The 15,122-nt window shown below is 40.5% G+C and overlaps 1 protein-coding gene across 9 annotated transcripts in view; it reads left to right on the forward strand.

Moving 5' to 3' along the window:
- Positions 1–15,122, forward strand: part of SRGAP2 (SLIT-ROBO Rho GTPase activating protein 2) — a 228,822-nt gene that overhangs the window by 110,004 nt on the left and 103,696 nt on the right. For all 9 annotated transcript variants that reach the window (XR_012375773.1, XM_025855095.2, XM_025855096.2 and 6 more), the window contains exon 4: positions 1,819–1,981. Coding sequence is in view for 8 of the 9 variants with exons in the window: in XM_025855095.2 (XP_025710880.1) it covers positions 1,819–1,981 (163 nt within the window). In the remaining variant the exon portion in view is untranslated. The remainder of the gene's footprint in view (positions 1–1,818; positions 1,982–15,122) is intronic.

Consider the following 15,122-nt stretch of genomic DNA (forward strand, 5'->3'; position numbering starts at 1 on the left):
CTAAACATTTTGAAGGGAATGGATTAATTACATGTATATCTCTCTCTCTCTCTCGGCTAGCTTGTGTGTGCGCGCGCGCGTGTGTGTGTGTGTGTGTATAAATTTGTTTCCATAAAAATCTTTCTATTTCCCTAGAAGAGTAAGAGGACATAATGTTGCCGAAGCGGTCCGAACAGAAGTATTAGGTATTCTGACTGCAGAGAGGGGTGTGATGGCTGGGGCAGAGGTGGGGGTGGGGGCAGATAGAGAACAGTTTCAGTTTGGACTCTAGCATTCATTGGATTGAAGTAGCTTCTTAGTGCTGGTTAGACAGATGTTTGATATAATGGTCTGGGGTGTTCTGAAGCCAGAGGAGGTGTGGCGTGATTAGTTGGTAATTGTTACCTTATTACAGAATTGGAAAAGCCCCTTCTAAAGTTGAATTCCCTGCTCTACAAATCACAGCCGCCGAAAGCCTCCGGCTCTGAATGCAGGCAGTGCGACTCAAGAACCGAGCCACTGTCCACTCTCTTTGCATTAAGAGTCTGACTGTACGGAGGGAAGAGGGCGAAGAGAATGAACAGGTTGTGATTCTTCCCAATGATTAAGACCCTTCTCTACACTTCCAAGGCTTGGTTTTGAATTCCAGCATTGCCACCTTTTAGCTATGTGACCTTGAACAAGATCCTTCACTTTTCTTAGTCAACTTCCCACATCTGCTGAATGTGGTTAATAATACGCCCTTCCTCAGGCTGTCGTAGGGTTCAAGTTAAACAACGTGAGTATAGGGCCCAGCTATGTGCCAAGTGCACAGTAAGCCCTTGATAAATAGTACAACAAACAACCCCTACTTTCAGTTTCTCTTTTTAAAGAAATCCAGCTTGCAGATGTAGAATTTTTCTGTTGCTTAAATCAGTGCTGCGAACTGAGTAGGTAATCAGTCTAGTCTTTTGGATCACAGTGTTTTCATTGAGCTCATGAAATGAGCATGTAGGTTTGGCATTTCACCACTCCACTCAGGCTGTAGAAGTTTTAGGAATGCACGTATTTGGGTATGGCTTGTGCTCTTGGTTGTATGGGCCATGACATAATGGCTCAACCAATGAACTGAAAACCTCCTTATATGTGTTCTGTGGGCCTGAAGAGGTTTTAGGGACTTTTTTTTTTTTTTTTCACGGCAAGGGCCTCGAAGGTTGTTGTCTTCACCGAATCCTCATATGAATAATGTGTGGGGATGTGGTCTGTAGTGCTCTCGTGATTTTTGTCTCTAGACCTCTAAGTTTTGTCTCCAACCCTAGACACAAACCAAATGTCTTAGTGGCTAAGGCTATGGACTTTGGAGCCAGACAGCCTAGACCTGTTCTAGTCAGATGACACAGAGCTGTGTGGTTCTAGTCCCTGACTCCTTCTTATAGGTCTCTGTGACTTCTTACTAGCTGTGGGCAAGTGACAACTTCTCTGAGTTTCAATTTTCTAATTAGTAAAATGGGGATAACGGTAGTTCTTTACTTACAGGAAAATGATGAAACTTACGCGATAATGCATATAAAACATTTACTAAGTTCCTAGAATGTAATAGATGCTCAGCAGGTAATCCTGCTTCTCCTCTTTCTTCCCTTTTCCTCTTCCTCTCTCCTCCCTCTTCTCTTCTCATTATTCTTGTTTTCTCCACTGAGTTTTTAGATAGAGAAAACTAGAGGTGCAGGCTTCAGGAAAGGTATCTCTTTCTGGCTTGGCTTCAATCACTGTGATTTTGTGACATGGATTGTATTCATAGTTGTTGGCCCTGGCTACTCACCGACACTGATTTTTTTTTTTTTTCTTGCTGTTTCTCTGCAGGAAGGATCAGAATGTTCTCTCTCCAGTCAACTGCTGGAATCTCCTCTTAAACCAGGTGAAGCGGGAGAGCAGGGACCACACCACCCTGAGTGACATCTACCTGAATAATATCATTCCTCGATTTGTTCAAGTCAGCGAGGACTCAGGAAGACTCTTTAAAAAGGTATATGGCTATTTCTAGGCACAGAGATACTTGGGTGGAGCAATAATACCATCTTGTAAATAAGAGAAAGACTATTGTATTGGCCTAGTTAAAAGGCTTTCCATTGGTCATTCCCTACCACGATCTCGTGGAGAAAAAGTACTGAATAGTCATTCTTTTCTTCCTTTCTGAGTTGAATTAATAGTAGCCCTGGAGAGTAACCATTTGCAAGGTGCAACCCCACCACTGGCAACATAATTCATAATCTGCATGTTTTAGTGATGACAGTGTTTGCTTGATTTCCTTGAGTGATTTGTGAAGCTGTTGAGATTCGGGCACCTTCAGTGTCATTTCAAGTTTTCCTCTTCTAGTTCATGTATGTTTATGATTTAGTTGAGTTTTCTTTCTAAGCGCTCATCTTGGCCAAGGTGAACTCATGAATTTGGTTCTTCTTATCATGACATATCTTGGTCTTTGGGTTCCTGAATGCTTTCTGAAGCTCAATTGTTTGTCACAATTCCTTGGATGTGAGTTGAAAAATCTGACCGAGGAAAAACTCAAAATAAATTGTGGTAATCTTAAGAAACTTATGTAAAATTGACCTTACCTGTCAGTGGTGGAAATAGTCTCTTGGAAACTCAGGAACCTCTTTTCCAAGCTCTCTCAACCTGAGCTCTCAGTGGAGTCACTGATTCATGACTTTTGGTTACAAATGGTGGCAAAAGCCCCAGCCATTGTATGTAATGTACCATGTCTAACATTCGAGCTCTGGTATCCCCAGAAGACTTTTCAGAAGATGAATAATCTTCCCACAAGTTTTAGGTATAAAGAGGGTATATAGGGCTATTTCATTGGTTTCATATATAGGAAATTCATTGGTTTCATTTGACAAAATCCAGGGGTAAAATCTGAGGCTGGGAGAGAAAGGACTTCAGTAAAACAGGACTGTGGTCATGAGTAGCCAGTTTGCCAATTCTTAACATTAGGAAGTTTTCCAGATTTCGGTAGGTCTGGAGTTAGAACCCATTTTCTTCTGTTTACACCAGCATGAAAAAAAGAACTGATTTAGAATATTCCATCTATATAACGCATCTGTGTAGGGGCTTTTCCTGTGTCTTAGAGACAGGATATGAAGAGTAAAAAGCATCTGACAATGAAAAAAAGGAAGAGAAAAAGAGCTCCTCCCGGAGTTTACCAACTATTTTTAGTGGCCTGGCTGCGCTGCGGTTGGGGCCATACTTCATTTAGGGGTAAAGGTACTTTTCACCATTTCCTCATGGTTTCTAGCATCTGTTCTAGCTTCCTTGTCATTCGTCCGAATTATTCTGCAACACTTGGTGATGTATGGATGTGGCTAAAATGAACGACTGTAGTTAATACTGTACTGAATACTGGAAATATGCTAGAGACTAGGTGTCCCATGCTCTTTTCTCTCTCTCTCTCTCTCTCTCTCTCTCTCTCTCTCTCACAGACACACAGACACACACACACACACACACACACACACGTAACCGTGTGAGATGGTCTGTTAATTGGCTTGACTGTAGTAATCATTTCACTATGTATACATCTATATCAAATCATAATGTCTTACTCCTTAAATATATAGCTTTTATTAGAAAAAAAATTAAGCCAATTTAGGTAGAACCTTGACAGTAATCAGATGCCACTTCAGCCCTTCTGTGTGACCTTGACAGCCACTTAGATTTTCTCTAGAAGAACAGGGGCTGACTGATCATTTCCTCCTTCATTTTCTCTGTTCATCTGGGAAAAAAACTTCCGTGAGGGATATTCAGCTATCTGGACTTCACCCAAGCTCTCAGCTACCTTTTTTCCCAGCTTTAGAAGGTTAGAGAAGAGCCACGCTCAGGAGTATTATGGCCCTTCCAGATCAGAGATGTGTATGCTGAAGGCAGCCCCTTATCAAAGCCACGGATGCCTCTGGTTCCTCAAGTACTCTTCACATTTCACCAAGAGCCCAAGTGCATGGCTTGGGGGTCTTTACCCTCCAGAAAGAAAATCTGCCCGTGAATGATATTCCTAGCCATGGTCTCAGAGTTGATCTCCGTAAACTGTGCATTGCTTTGCTGGGGGTGTAAGGAAGAATTTCTCATTCCTCACAGGACTATTTATATATTACATTTCACTGAAGAAAGGTGCACATATCATGGGGCTTATAGCTGCATGCATTTTTGCAAACCGAACACACCTGGTAACTAGTGCCCAGATGAAGAAACATGATTTCAGTGCCCTAGAAACTCTGCTCATGCTTCCTCCCAGTCCTCAGGGGGTTGGGAAGGGTGGTCCCAACCCCCAAGGATAACAACTATCCTGACTTTTAACAGCAGAGATTAGTTTTACTTAGTTTCATACTTTATATAAATAGAATCATACAGTGTATACTCTTTTGTGTCTGGTTTCTGTCATTTAGCATATGTTTGTGAGATTTATTCATATTGTTTTATATGGTTGCAGCTCATAGGACTTTCTCTTGATCTTTATAACTTTTCATCAGTTAAATTATAGTTATTATTAGAGATATGCATAGGATTGCGAATAGCCAATGTTTACTATCCCACTGCGTGAATAATCTCTTTTCTCTCTCCCCTGGGGTCCATTGTAGGCAGAGCATTCTAAGGTAGAGGCTGGCTTGGCTGATCACAAGAGTAAATTAATTCTGTTTTGGCTGGGTGAGGGCCTCTCTGCCTTCTCGTAATGGGCACAGAGGCATTCTGTCTCCATAACTTAATTTTTTATTCCCTTTTGTTTAAAGTGTGTTGCACTTGAAGAATTAGAAATCCCACTGGTTAAGATATAGTAATCAGATAAAAGAACTAAGGAATGAGCCCGGCCACACTGTCAGTTAAGTGAAGCTTCCCAGGGCTTGCTTTGCTCTATCAGAGCAGAGGTCTCTTCCAAGTAACCCTTTCTCCTGGGCTCAACTCTGCTAGCAACTCTGAAAGCTTAGACAATTACTTCTTTCTGTGCCTTAGTTCCCTAAAGTTAAAAAAAAAAAAAAAAAGTGCTTGGCCTATGTGATCTTCACACTGCCTTCAAAACCTAATACACGATAATTCTATGATGAATTCTGTGATGCCCAATATAGGGTATCCTGTGTTGGGGGCTTCATTCTGGTTTTTGGGCGACCTTTGTTAAATTGTGATAAGGAAACTGGAGTCCTCCTGATACAGACAAATAAAAGTAGGTGTGGGTATGGAGAGGGGACTAGCTTAGGCAATTAAAGACCAAATTTCTTGAGGAATGAAGCAATGTTTCGGATTCTCTTACCTATAATGGCCAGCAACCAAGAGATGCCAAACAGGAATCCAAGTGTATAAAATAGTTATACCTTTTGTTTTACCTATAAATTCGGTTCCAGCAGCAACAGGGAAATCCACATTTCTCTGGAGACACAGGCTTTAGGAAAGATACCTTTATTTCTGGTTCGGCTATGGACACCTCTGAAAATTCACCTGAGTTTTATGTGAATTTGGATCTGTTTCTCACCAGCAGAAGTCATGGGTTTTCCTCCTTTTTTTATTCTTTTTAAAAAAACTCTGTAAAACTTAATGATTCACTAGCAAAGGTTATGATAACAAAACCCACATTTTTTGAACCCTTATGTGCTAGGTACAGTATTAAACACTTTATATGCTTAATCTTTACAATAATTCCCAGAAGTAGTTGCTTTTAATAGCCCTATCTTATGAAGGAGGAAACTGAAACTTAGGGAGATTAATCAAAAAATGAGCTGAGGCTAGTATTTAAATCCATTCATCTCACTCTAGAACTTGAGGTTTCCTCCTACATGCTGTGTTAGGACTCGGGGTATGGTGTGCAGAGTAGAGGGTGTTCTGGATTTTCTTACTCTTTTTGTTGAACCCAGATATTTCACTTAGTTACAGAATTAACCTAACCTTTTCTCTTGCACACAAGCCTTCAAAAGGTTTTGAGGTGTTAAACATCAACATTGGGTTGTTTCTCCTACCTGGTGTCTGGGCAAGCAGCTGGAAGCTGACAGTGAAATAGGACAGCAGGTTTTTCTCTCCAGGGGCAGGATCGCTAGTAAGGGGGAAACAAAGACTCATTAAATGTGAGAACTGGCCAAAAATCTGGCTCACAGCTAACTCAGCTAATTTGGGGATGTCAGGGTGGCTGCACAGTTGGCCCCTCTGTACTACTGAACCCCCTTAAAGGGATGCTCCTTGCTGGCCCTCTGGTTTGTGGTTATGTCTGCTGGGACATATTTTACGTTTTGCATGAAGCCATGGTGGAGATTCCTTTAGCTAAATATAACATCTAGAGAAAGTAGCCTCCTGTCCACAGCTTAGAAACAGACCCACTTTGTCTAGGACTCCAGGGGAAATAGAGCTCATTTGGTGCTCCTGACATCTCCTTTCGTGTAATGAAAGCTCAGTCTGTCTAACCCCTATTGGAACCAAGGTTTAGGCAAATATTATTGCTGCCACCTTCATTTGTTTAATGTGGTGGCTTCAAAATCAGGAGCCAAACACTACCAAGTTTGACTTCCAGCTCCACATCGTCTCTGTGAGAGACGTGTTCTAAAGAATCCCACCAAGAATAGAAATCATTTTTCCCACTTTTTCATTTAAACCAAAGTAAACTTGGGTGTGCTTTTCCCACAGGGGAGAGGACAATCCTGTTCTCCCTTTTTCCTTTCACTTAGCTGGAACACACCAAAAGTACCTCGGACTTTGCTTTTCAGCTCACTGCTTCTAGCCCTTAGTTGCGCATTAGCCTTGGAAGCCAGTCAATTCAGAAAGTCCCAAGACTCTCAATTGCATCCTTTTTTGTTTGTTTGTTTGTTTGTTTTTTACAGTATTCCAGTTGACTGTACTTTTGTTTTGCCTTTAGTACCCTAAGTTTCCATGGTAGAAAGGTTAAATTGAGCAAGTTAGGTCAGATTCCTGGTAGACCAGTAGTTCAGTAGTTCTCAGTTTTGCCTGTGTGTGAGTCATTGTGGGAGTTTAAAAAAAAAAATCTTTGTGATTTGTGAGACAGATCTCTTGGTATGTGAAAAGCATGAACAATAAAAAAAAAAAAGGTAAACTGGACATCATCAATTCTTGGACTTTGCTCTTGCAAAGACATTGTTAAGAAAATGAAAGACAAATCACAGACTGTGAGAATATATTTGTGATATACATAACTTAATAATCAGAAGACAGACTACCCAAATTTTTAAAAATAGGCAAAAGATTTTAATAAACACTTCACTAAGAAGATATATAAATGGCCAATAAGCACATGAAAAGATGTTCAATATCATTAATCATTAGGAAAATGCAAATTAAAGCGATAAGGAATGTGCTACATACTCACTAGAATGATTAAAATTAAAAAGACTGACAACGACAGTGTTAGGATGGATGGAATGCTCATATGTTGCTGGTGAGAATGTAGAATGGTACAACCGCTTTGGAAAGTAGTTTCGCACTTTCTAACAAAGCTAAGTTTGTATTTACCATATGACCCAGCAATTCCACTCGTAGGTATTTACCCCAGAGATATAAAAGTATGTATCTCCACAAAGACTTGTATCTGATTATTCATAATAGCTTTTGTTTTAGGCTGAGCAATGGTCTCCCCAAAGATGTCCATGTCCTAATCCCTGGAACCCATGAACTTACCTTATCCTTACAAAGACTTTGCACATATGGTGAATTTGTGGATCTTGTAATGAGGATATTATGCTTCATTATCTAAGTGGGCCCTAACGCAGTCATGAGTATCCTTATTAGAGGGAGGTAGAGGGAAGTTACAGACAAAAGAGAAGAAGGCTATGTGATGGAAGTAGAGGAAAGCAGAGTCACAGAGAGAAGATGCTAGGCCGCTGGCTTTGAGGATGGAGGAAGAGGCCACAAGCCAAGGAATGCAGCTCTAGAAGCTGGAAAAGGCAAGGAAACGGATTCTGCCCGAAAGCCTCCAGTGGGAATGCAGCCCTGTTAGTTTTGTCCCTGTGAAATTGGTTTTGGACTCTGACCTCCAGAACTATAAGAGAATAGAAATTAAAAATAGAGCTATTGTATGATCCAGCAATTCCACTTTTGAATGTTTATCCAAAGAAAACAAAAACACTAATTCCAAAAGATAGTTGCATCCCTATGTTTATTGCAGCATTATTTGCAGTAGCCAAGATATGGAAGTCACATAAGTGTCCATCATTGGATGAGTGGATAAAGAAATTATAGTGTATATATAATGGATTATGATTCAGGCATAAAAAAGAATGAGATCCTGCCATTTGCAACAGCATGGATGGACCTCAAGGCCATTATGCTAAGTGAAATAAGGCAGAGAAAGACAAACGCCATGTGATCTTTCTTATATTTGGAATCAACGAAAACAAAAAACCCGAAGCTTATAGATACAGAGAACAAATTGGTGGTTGCAAGAGGCAGGGGGATGGGGGTGGGAGAAATGGGTGAAGGGTTGTTTGTTTGTTTGGTTTAAATAAATTGAATACAAATTAAAAAATTTTTTTTAAGATTTTATTTTATTTTAGAGAGAGAGAGAGAGAGAGCAAGCAGGGGAGGAGCAGAGGGGGAGAGGGAGGGAGGGGTAAAGAATCCCAAGCCGACTCCACACTGAGAATGGAGCCTGATGTGGAGCTTCCTTTCAATGACCTTGAGATCATGACCTGAGCTGAAACCAAGAGTCTGACGCTTAACCCACTGAGCCACCCAGGTGCCCCCAAATTAAAAAAAAAAATTTAAGAGAATAAATGCATGTTGCTTTAAGTCACCCACTTTGCAGTAATTTGTTGTAACTGCCTTAGGAGACTCATAGTATATTTGTAATAGTCAAAACTGGAAACAACTCAAATATCCATCAACAGATGAATGGGAAAACACTGTGATATATCCATACATGAATACTACTCAGCAATAAAAAGAAACGAAATGCTGATAAATGCAATAATGTAGACGAACTCCAAAAACATTATATTGATTAAAAGAAGCCAGACACAATGAATACTTTCTGTATGATTCCATTTATATGAAATTTTTTTTAAAGATTTTTTGTTTATTTATTGAGAGAGAGAATGATAGAGAAAGAGCATGAGAGGGAGGAGGGTCAGAGGGAGAAGCAGACCCTCTGCTGAGCAGGGAGCCCGATGTGGGACTTGCTCCTGGGACTCCAGGGTCATGACCTGAGCGGAAGGCAGTCGCTTAACCAACTGAGCCACCCAGGCGCCCCCCATTTATATGAAATTTTAGAAAAGATAGCTCTAATCTGTAGTGATAGAAAGCAAATCAGTGATTACCTTGGGGCCAGGGTGGGATGAGGGGGTTGACTGCAAAGGGACACAAGGGAACCTGAGGAATTATGGAAATGTCATACAATCTTAATTATGGTGGTGGTTACATGAGTGTGTGCGTTTGTCAAAACTTGTACACTTAAAATGTATACATTTTATTGTATGTAAATTATGCCTCAATAAAGTTGATTTAAAAAATAATTTTAAAAATAGCACCCCAGGGCGATTGAATCAGTCACTGGGATAGGGTCTAGGTTGATTCTTGCATATAGCCAGGGTTGAGAACCATTGTTGTAGGCATTCTGGTTTTTGTCTTGGGGAAACCCAAAAACACAGAGGACATCTGAATCCATAAGATCCTGTCTGTGCCCCTGCAACAATGTTGAGACATCTAGGCTGGTTTATCTAGGCAACCAGTTGAGGCTTCCCTACTTTATTCTTAGAGGGTGACAAAGGGTAAATCTGGATTCAGATAAGTAAGTCACATTGCAGACAGTGGGAGATACAAGAAGGGTGCTGAGGAAGAAATGTAATAGGGCACAATGAATTCTTTTCTCTAGGGTCTTTGGATGTCCTTTCCCATTGGTTGATGAGTTACAAGAGACTTGTCATGACCACTCAGATTTCAACCCAACGAAATGGGTCTGGCGGTAAAAGGATAAAGGGGGTTCGAAACTAAAAGCAGTGCATGTTACCTACCTACCTGTTTATCCCCAGCAGATAGGGACAGGATTTCCTAGAGTCTTTGAGTCCAGCTGCCTCACATACGTGAAAAGACTGGATATTGTAAGGAGGCACGTTCTGTGGTGGTGTTGTGATGATAAGAAAAGGAGAAGTGATCCACAGTGCCAGGGTAATCGAATGTCCCTGGCGGGTAGTGTAGATTGAATGAATGGAGAAAGAATGGACTTCCAATGGTTGTGTTCTGCACTTCTGAGAAAGAGTTTAACCTGGAGACATCTTTGGGAGGAGGAGCTGACTGATTTACCCTGCCCTCTCTTCCCCAGTCCACCCTACACTTCTTCCAGTGGAACTCAGTATCTGCAATTGATTGGATTTCCTCCATGTTATAACGTGATCATGAACAACGTGGTGATCAGCTTTATAGACAACCATTCCCGCTGTCCAATTTGTCTTGATGGTAGCAAAAATCTGTTCTGATTAATTGAGCTTTATTTTCTCATATCTGATGAAGAGATCCTCTTTGGAGAAAAGAATAGGATGGGAAGTTGAACTTATTTGAGTAGGGGATGGAAGGCTGCCAGCTACTTCAAAGGTATCTCTGCTGATAAGGGGCGTCAGGTTTGCTGCCAAAGCCAACACGGAGGGGAGCTTTGCAGCTAGTGCCGTTGGTGCTGTTTTAGCTCTGGTTTCTGTGACACTTCGGTCAGCAGCATCTGTATCTTCTTCCTTGGGGCTCCTCTCTGGGTGGTCTAGGCCTTTTTGGACTTAGGAAGGTCCAGCTCAGAGGGAGTGTGTGCCTGCACTCTTTTCCTTCAGTTAGTTTATGTGTTTGCCTTTTTGGTGTCTCAGTTCTCAAATACCTATCTGCCTTTTCTGAAAGAGCCCAAGGTGTTGTAGGTAGAACATTCAAAGGTGTAATGGCACTGCCATCTTTATAAGTCATCGAATGGTTAGGAGACTGCATCACAACTGCAAAATGGGGAGGGTGAGAAAGAGTGCGGTAGATAGAAACAAGTGTCCAAATGCGGCCTTGTGTCTGGATACTCCTCTAAACTGGGAAAGCGTACAGTCAATAAGTATTTTAGTGAAGACTATAAACAGCACTGTGCTGGCTAAAAAGAGCTTAAAATGAAATTAATGGGGAAGGTTTGTCCCCAGGGAGTGTAGGGCTTCTCTGGCCGCTCTTCACAGGGCTTAGATCTCCCCAAACTTCCCTTGGGATGATGATAATAAGACCAGTAATAACATGCTTATATAAAAATGCCTGCTATCACTGTTATACACTGTAGTAGGCCCTAAATGTGTATTTTTCCTAATCCTTTCATATATTTTGCGAGAGTTTTTTTTTCCACCTTGACTTTTTACAGAAGTTTAAAATACTTAGAAGAGTGCACATATTGTAAAGTATTCGATGAATTTTTATAAGCTGAAAGCAACTATGTAATTAGCACCCAGATAAAAAAAAGTATGTTACCAGTATCCCAGGAGCCCCCCTCTTGTCCCCTTCCATTCATTTCCCCCTGAAAAGTAGTCACTCTCCTGACTTTTAACACAATGGAAGCATTTGCCTGCCTTAAAAAAAAAACCTTTTAGGGCGCCCGGGTGGCTCAGTCGTTGGGCGTCTGCCTTCGGCTCAGGTCATGATCCCAGGGTCCTGGGATCGGGCCCCGCATCGGGCTCCCTGCTTGGCGGGAGGCCTGCTTCTCCCTCTCCCACTCCCCCTGCTTGTGTTCCCTCTCTCTGTCAAATAAATAAATAAAATCTTTAAAAAAAACCTTTTATAAATGGAATCATAAAATATTCTTTCAGCAATTTAAATATGTCATTCTTTTGTTTGCTGGCTTCTACTGTTTCTAATGAGAAGTCGGCTGTGTGATGCTAATTGTTGTTCCCTGTATGTAATATTTTGGGGTTTGGGGGCCTGCTTTTTTTTTTTTTTTTAGTTGAAATACAATATTATATTAGTTTCAGGTGTACAATATAGTGATTTGACAGTCATATACATTACAAAATGCTCACTATAATAAGTGTAGTTACCATGTGAAATTATTACAATATTATTGACTATATTTCTGAGGCTGTACTTTCATCCCTGTAACTTATTTATTTTATAACTGGAAGTTTGTATCTCTTAATCTTGAGGGCTGCATTAATATTTTTTTGAGATTTATTTATTTGAGAGAGAGAGGGCATGTGTGGCCTGGGGGGAGGGGCAGGGGGAGAGAATCCTCAAGCTACTCCCCATTGAGTGTGGAACCTGATGTGGGGCCCGATCTCACGACGACCCATGAGATCAGGACCTGTGCCGAAACCAAGAGTCAGACACTTTTTTTCTTTTTTTAGGTTTATTTATAATCTGTACACCCACGTGGGGCTCGAATTTACAACTCCAAGATCAAGAATTGTATGCTCTTCCTACTGAGCCAGCCAGGCACCCCATTATTTTTTCTTCAGCAGTTTGAGTATGATGCCATTGTATTTCTTTGGCTTGGATAGTGCAATATCTAAATATTCTGGATCTGTGGATGGTATTTTTTTCCTCAGTTTGGGGAAATTTCTGGCAAGTACTTTTACATCCCATTTTCTCTTCTTGCCTTGACTCCAACTGCACGTTCATTAGACTGCTTGATATAGTCCCACAGGTCACTGAGGGACTTTATAGATATATATAGTTTAGATATATTCTAAAGTTAACCAATCCTTTCTTTTGTTGTGTACAATCTGCTAATAACACTCTCTGATGAATTTTTTATTTTACTTATTGTATTTTTTAGTTTTATGATTTCCACTTGGTTTTTTTCAGTGTCCATGTAACTTCTGAAATTTCTCTTGTTATTTTCAAAACACAGGTGGCAGTATTTAAAAATTGTTATCTGCTATTTTCAACACTCACATGATCTGTGGTTCTGTTTCTGTTTATTGGCTCTTCTCTTGACCGTGAATCTCATTTCTTTATTTTTTCATGTTTGCCAATTTTTGATGACATATCAGATGTTGTACCTGATACATTATAGAGATTCTAGATGTCCTTATCTTCCTCTGAAAAATGTTAAGTTTTGTTCTAGCAGCCAGTTAAATTATTGGTTGGTCACCTTGAACTTACAGGAATTCATTTGATGCTTTGTTAAAGCGGGTCTAGTTTGGCTTTGTCTTTAATTCTGAAACATATTCTGTATATTTAAGGCATGACATTTCTAGGGTTTCCATGAAAAGCAGGCCTGGAACTCCAAACTCTGTTTCCTCTACAGTGGGCAGCAGCTAGGATGAACAGTAGTTCCAATGTGCCTGGGGTTAACGGGGTTCCTGGGACATGAAACTTTCAGTTTTATCCAATTCTACAGTTGATGGCATTTGTGTAGTTTCCAGTTTGAAGCTATTATGGATAATCCTGCTCTGAACATTATATTGGAATGTGATTTTTCTTCCCATTGTAGAGTTGAATACATTAGAGCTCACATTGGTAAAATACTCTTTTGTAAGGACCACAAAGAGATGACAATGGAATTTGAACTCCCTAGCTCTTCCTACTATATTCCACTACCACCATGTTTCAGGATTGATGGGTGGTATCTTAACCAAATAGTTATTGCCATTGTCACGGGTCACAGTCTGAGCTTTAAGAATAGTGACTTCAAAACCTGCTTCTCTCTTCCCCATTCCTTCTCCCCGTCTACTCTTCCCCAATTTACTCTCCCTCTCTCCTTCCACTCCTCCCGCCTTCTCTCCCCCCTTCTTCCCCCCTTTCCTCTACCTCTTTCTTTCCACTCCTCCTCCCTTCCCTCTCCCTCTCCTCCTTTCTCTCTCTTTTTTCCATTCTCCCTTCCTTCTCTCTATTCTTTTGAATAATAATTTTAGACGTTATAGTAACATGTACAGTGTAGGAAATATAAGAAGCAAAAGTATGATAATGAAAAACTAGGTTGTAGTCTACAAGCTATTTGTAGTCTGTTGTTTTAGACAAGATCTTCACTTTTCCAGGGCACCTGGCTGGCTCAGTTGGTAGAGCATGCACCTCAATCTCAGGGTCATGCGTTCAAGCCCCACATTGGGTGTGGAGCCTACCTTAAAAAAAAAAATTACAAAAAAATAAAGATCAGGGCACCTGTGTGGCACAGTTGGTTGAATGTATGACTCTTGGTTTCGGCTCAGGTCATGATCTCATGGGTTGTGGGATCTGGCCCTTGTTGGGTTCCACACTCAATGGAGAGTCTGCTTGAGGAGCCTCTCCCTCAACTCTCCCCCCCCCACTCTCTCTCAAATAAATAAATAAATAAATAATCTTTAAATTAAAAAAAAAAATCTTTACTTTTCCATTTCATCTCATCTAAATTTTCATCTCTTCTAACGGCCAGGCCATATATTTCCCTAATTATCTTAAAAATGTCCTTGAAACTGGTTTGTCCAAGCCAGTATCTAATGCCCACTCATTTTTATGTCCCTTAAGTCTCCTTTAATTTAGCACTGTTCCTTTTCCAGGACACTGACTTGTTGAACAGACCAGGCCAGTTGTCCTGCAGCTTGCCCCACCTTCTAGATTTGTCCGGTTGCTTCCTTGTGTTGTTGCTTAACTTCTTGCTGTATCTTGTCTTTCCTATTAATTGGAGGTTGGTTCCATTGGCCAAATCTATTCAAGTTATACATTTTTGACTAGGATGCGTAATAGGCAATGTTGGGGACTTCATGTTATATCACATTAGGAAATATATAATATCTGGTTAGCCTGTTGATAGTGATGCCAACATTGACCCCTCAGATTAGGGTGGTAACAGTTTGAACCTTCCATTTTATAGTTAGATTTTTTTTCCTTATGTGATCAAAAGGCCATTGTATGGTGTTATATGTGATGCCATCGTACAGATGTTGGGTGTTAATTCAGTCATTCATCTGACGGTTTTAACATCAATGATGATTCCAGCCAAGTAACTTTAATATCATCTCCGTACCTCTTATGCTTTACTGCGAGATGCCTCTCAGAAAAGGAGAGGATTATTAATACAACTCATCAGGCACCATGCAAATAGACAGTAGTTTATAAAAACTTAACTACTCCCAGGAGAAATCCCACTAATGGCGCAGAAGCTGGCTAGGTACCATTTTTTATTATAAGAGTCACAGCAATAATAAAAATAATAATAATTATAACTAATACTAAATGAGTGCTCACCATGCCCAGGGACTATGGGACTATGCTAAGTA

This window comes from Callorhinus ursinus, unplaced genomic scaffold (assembly GCF_003265705.2).
Source record: "Callorhinus ursinus isolate GAN/ISIS: 27379988/994484 unplaced genomic scaffold, GSC_fseal_2.0 scaffold57, whole genome shotgun sequence".
NCBI lineage: Eukaryota > Metazoa > Chordata > Mammalia > Carnivora > Otariidae > Callorhinus > Callorhinus ursinus.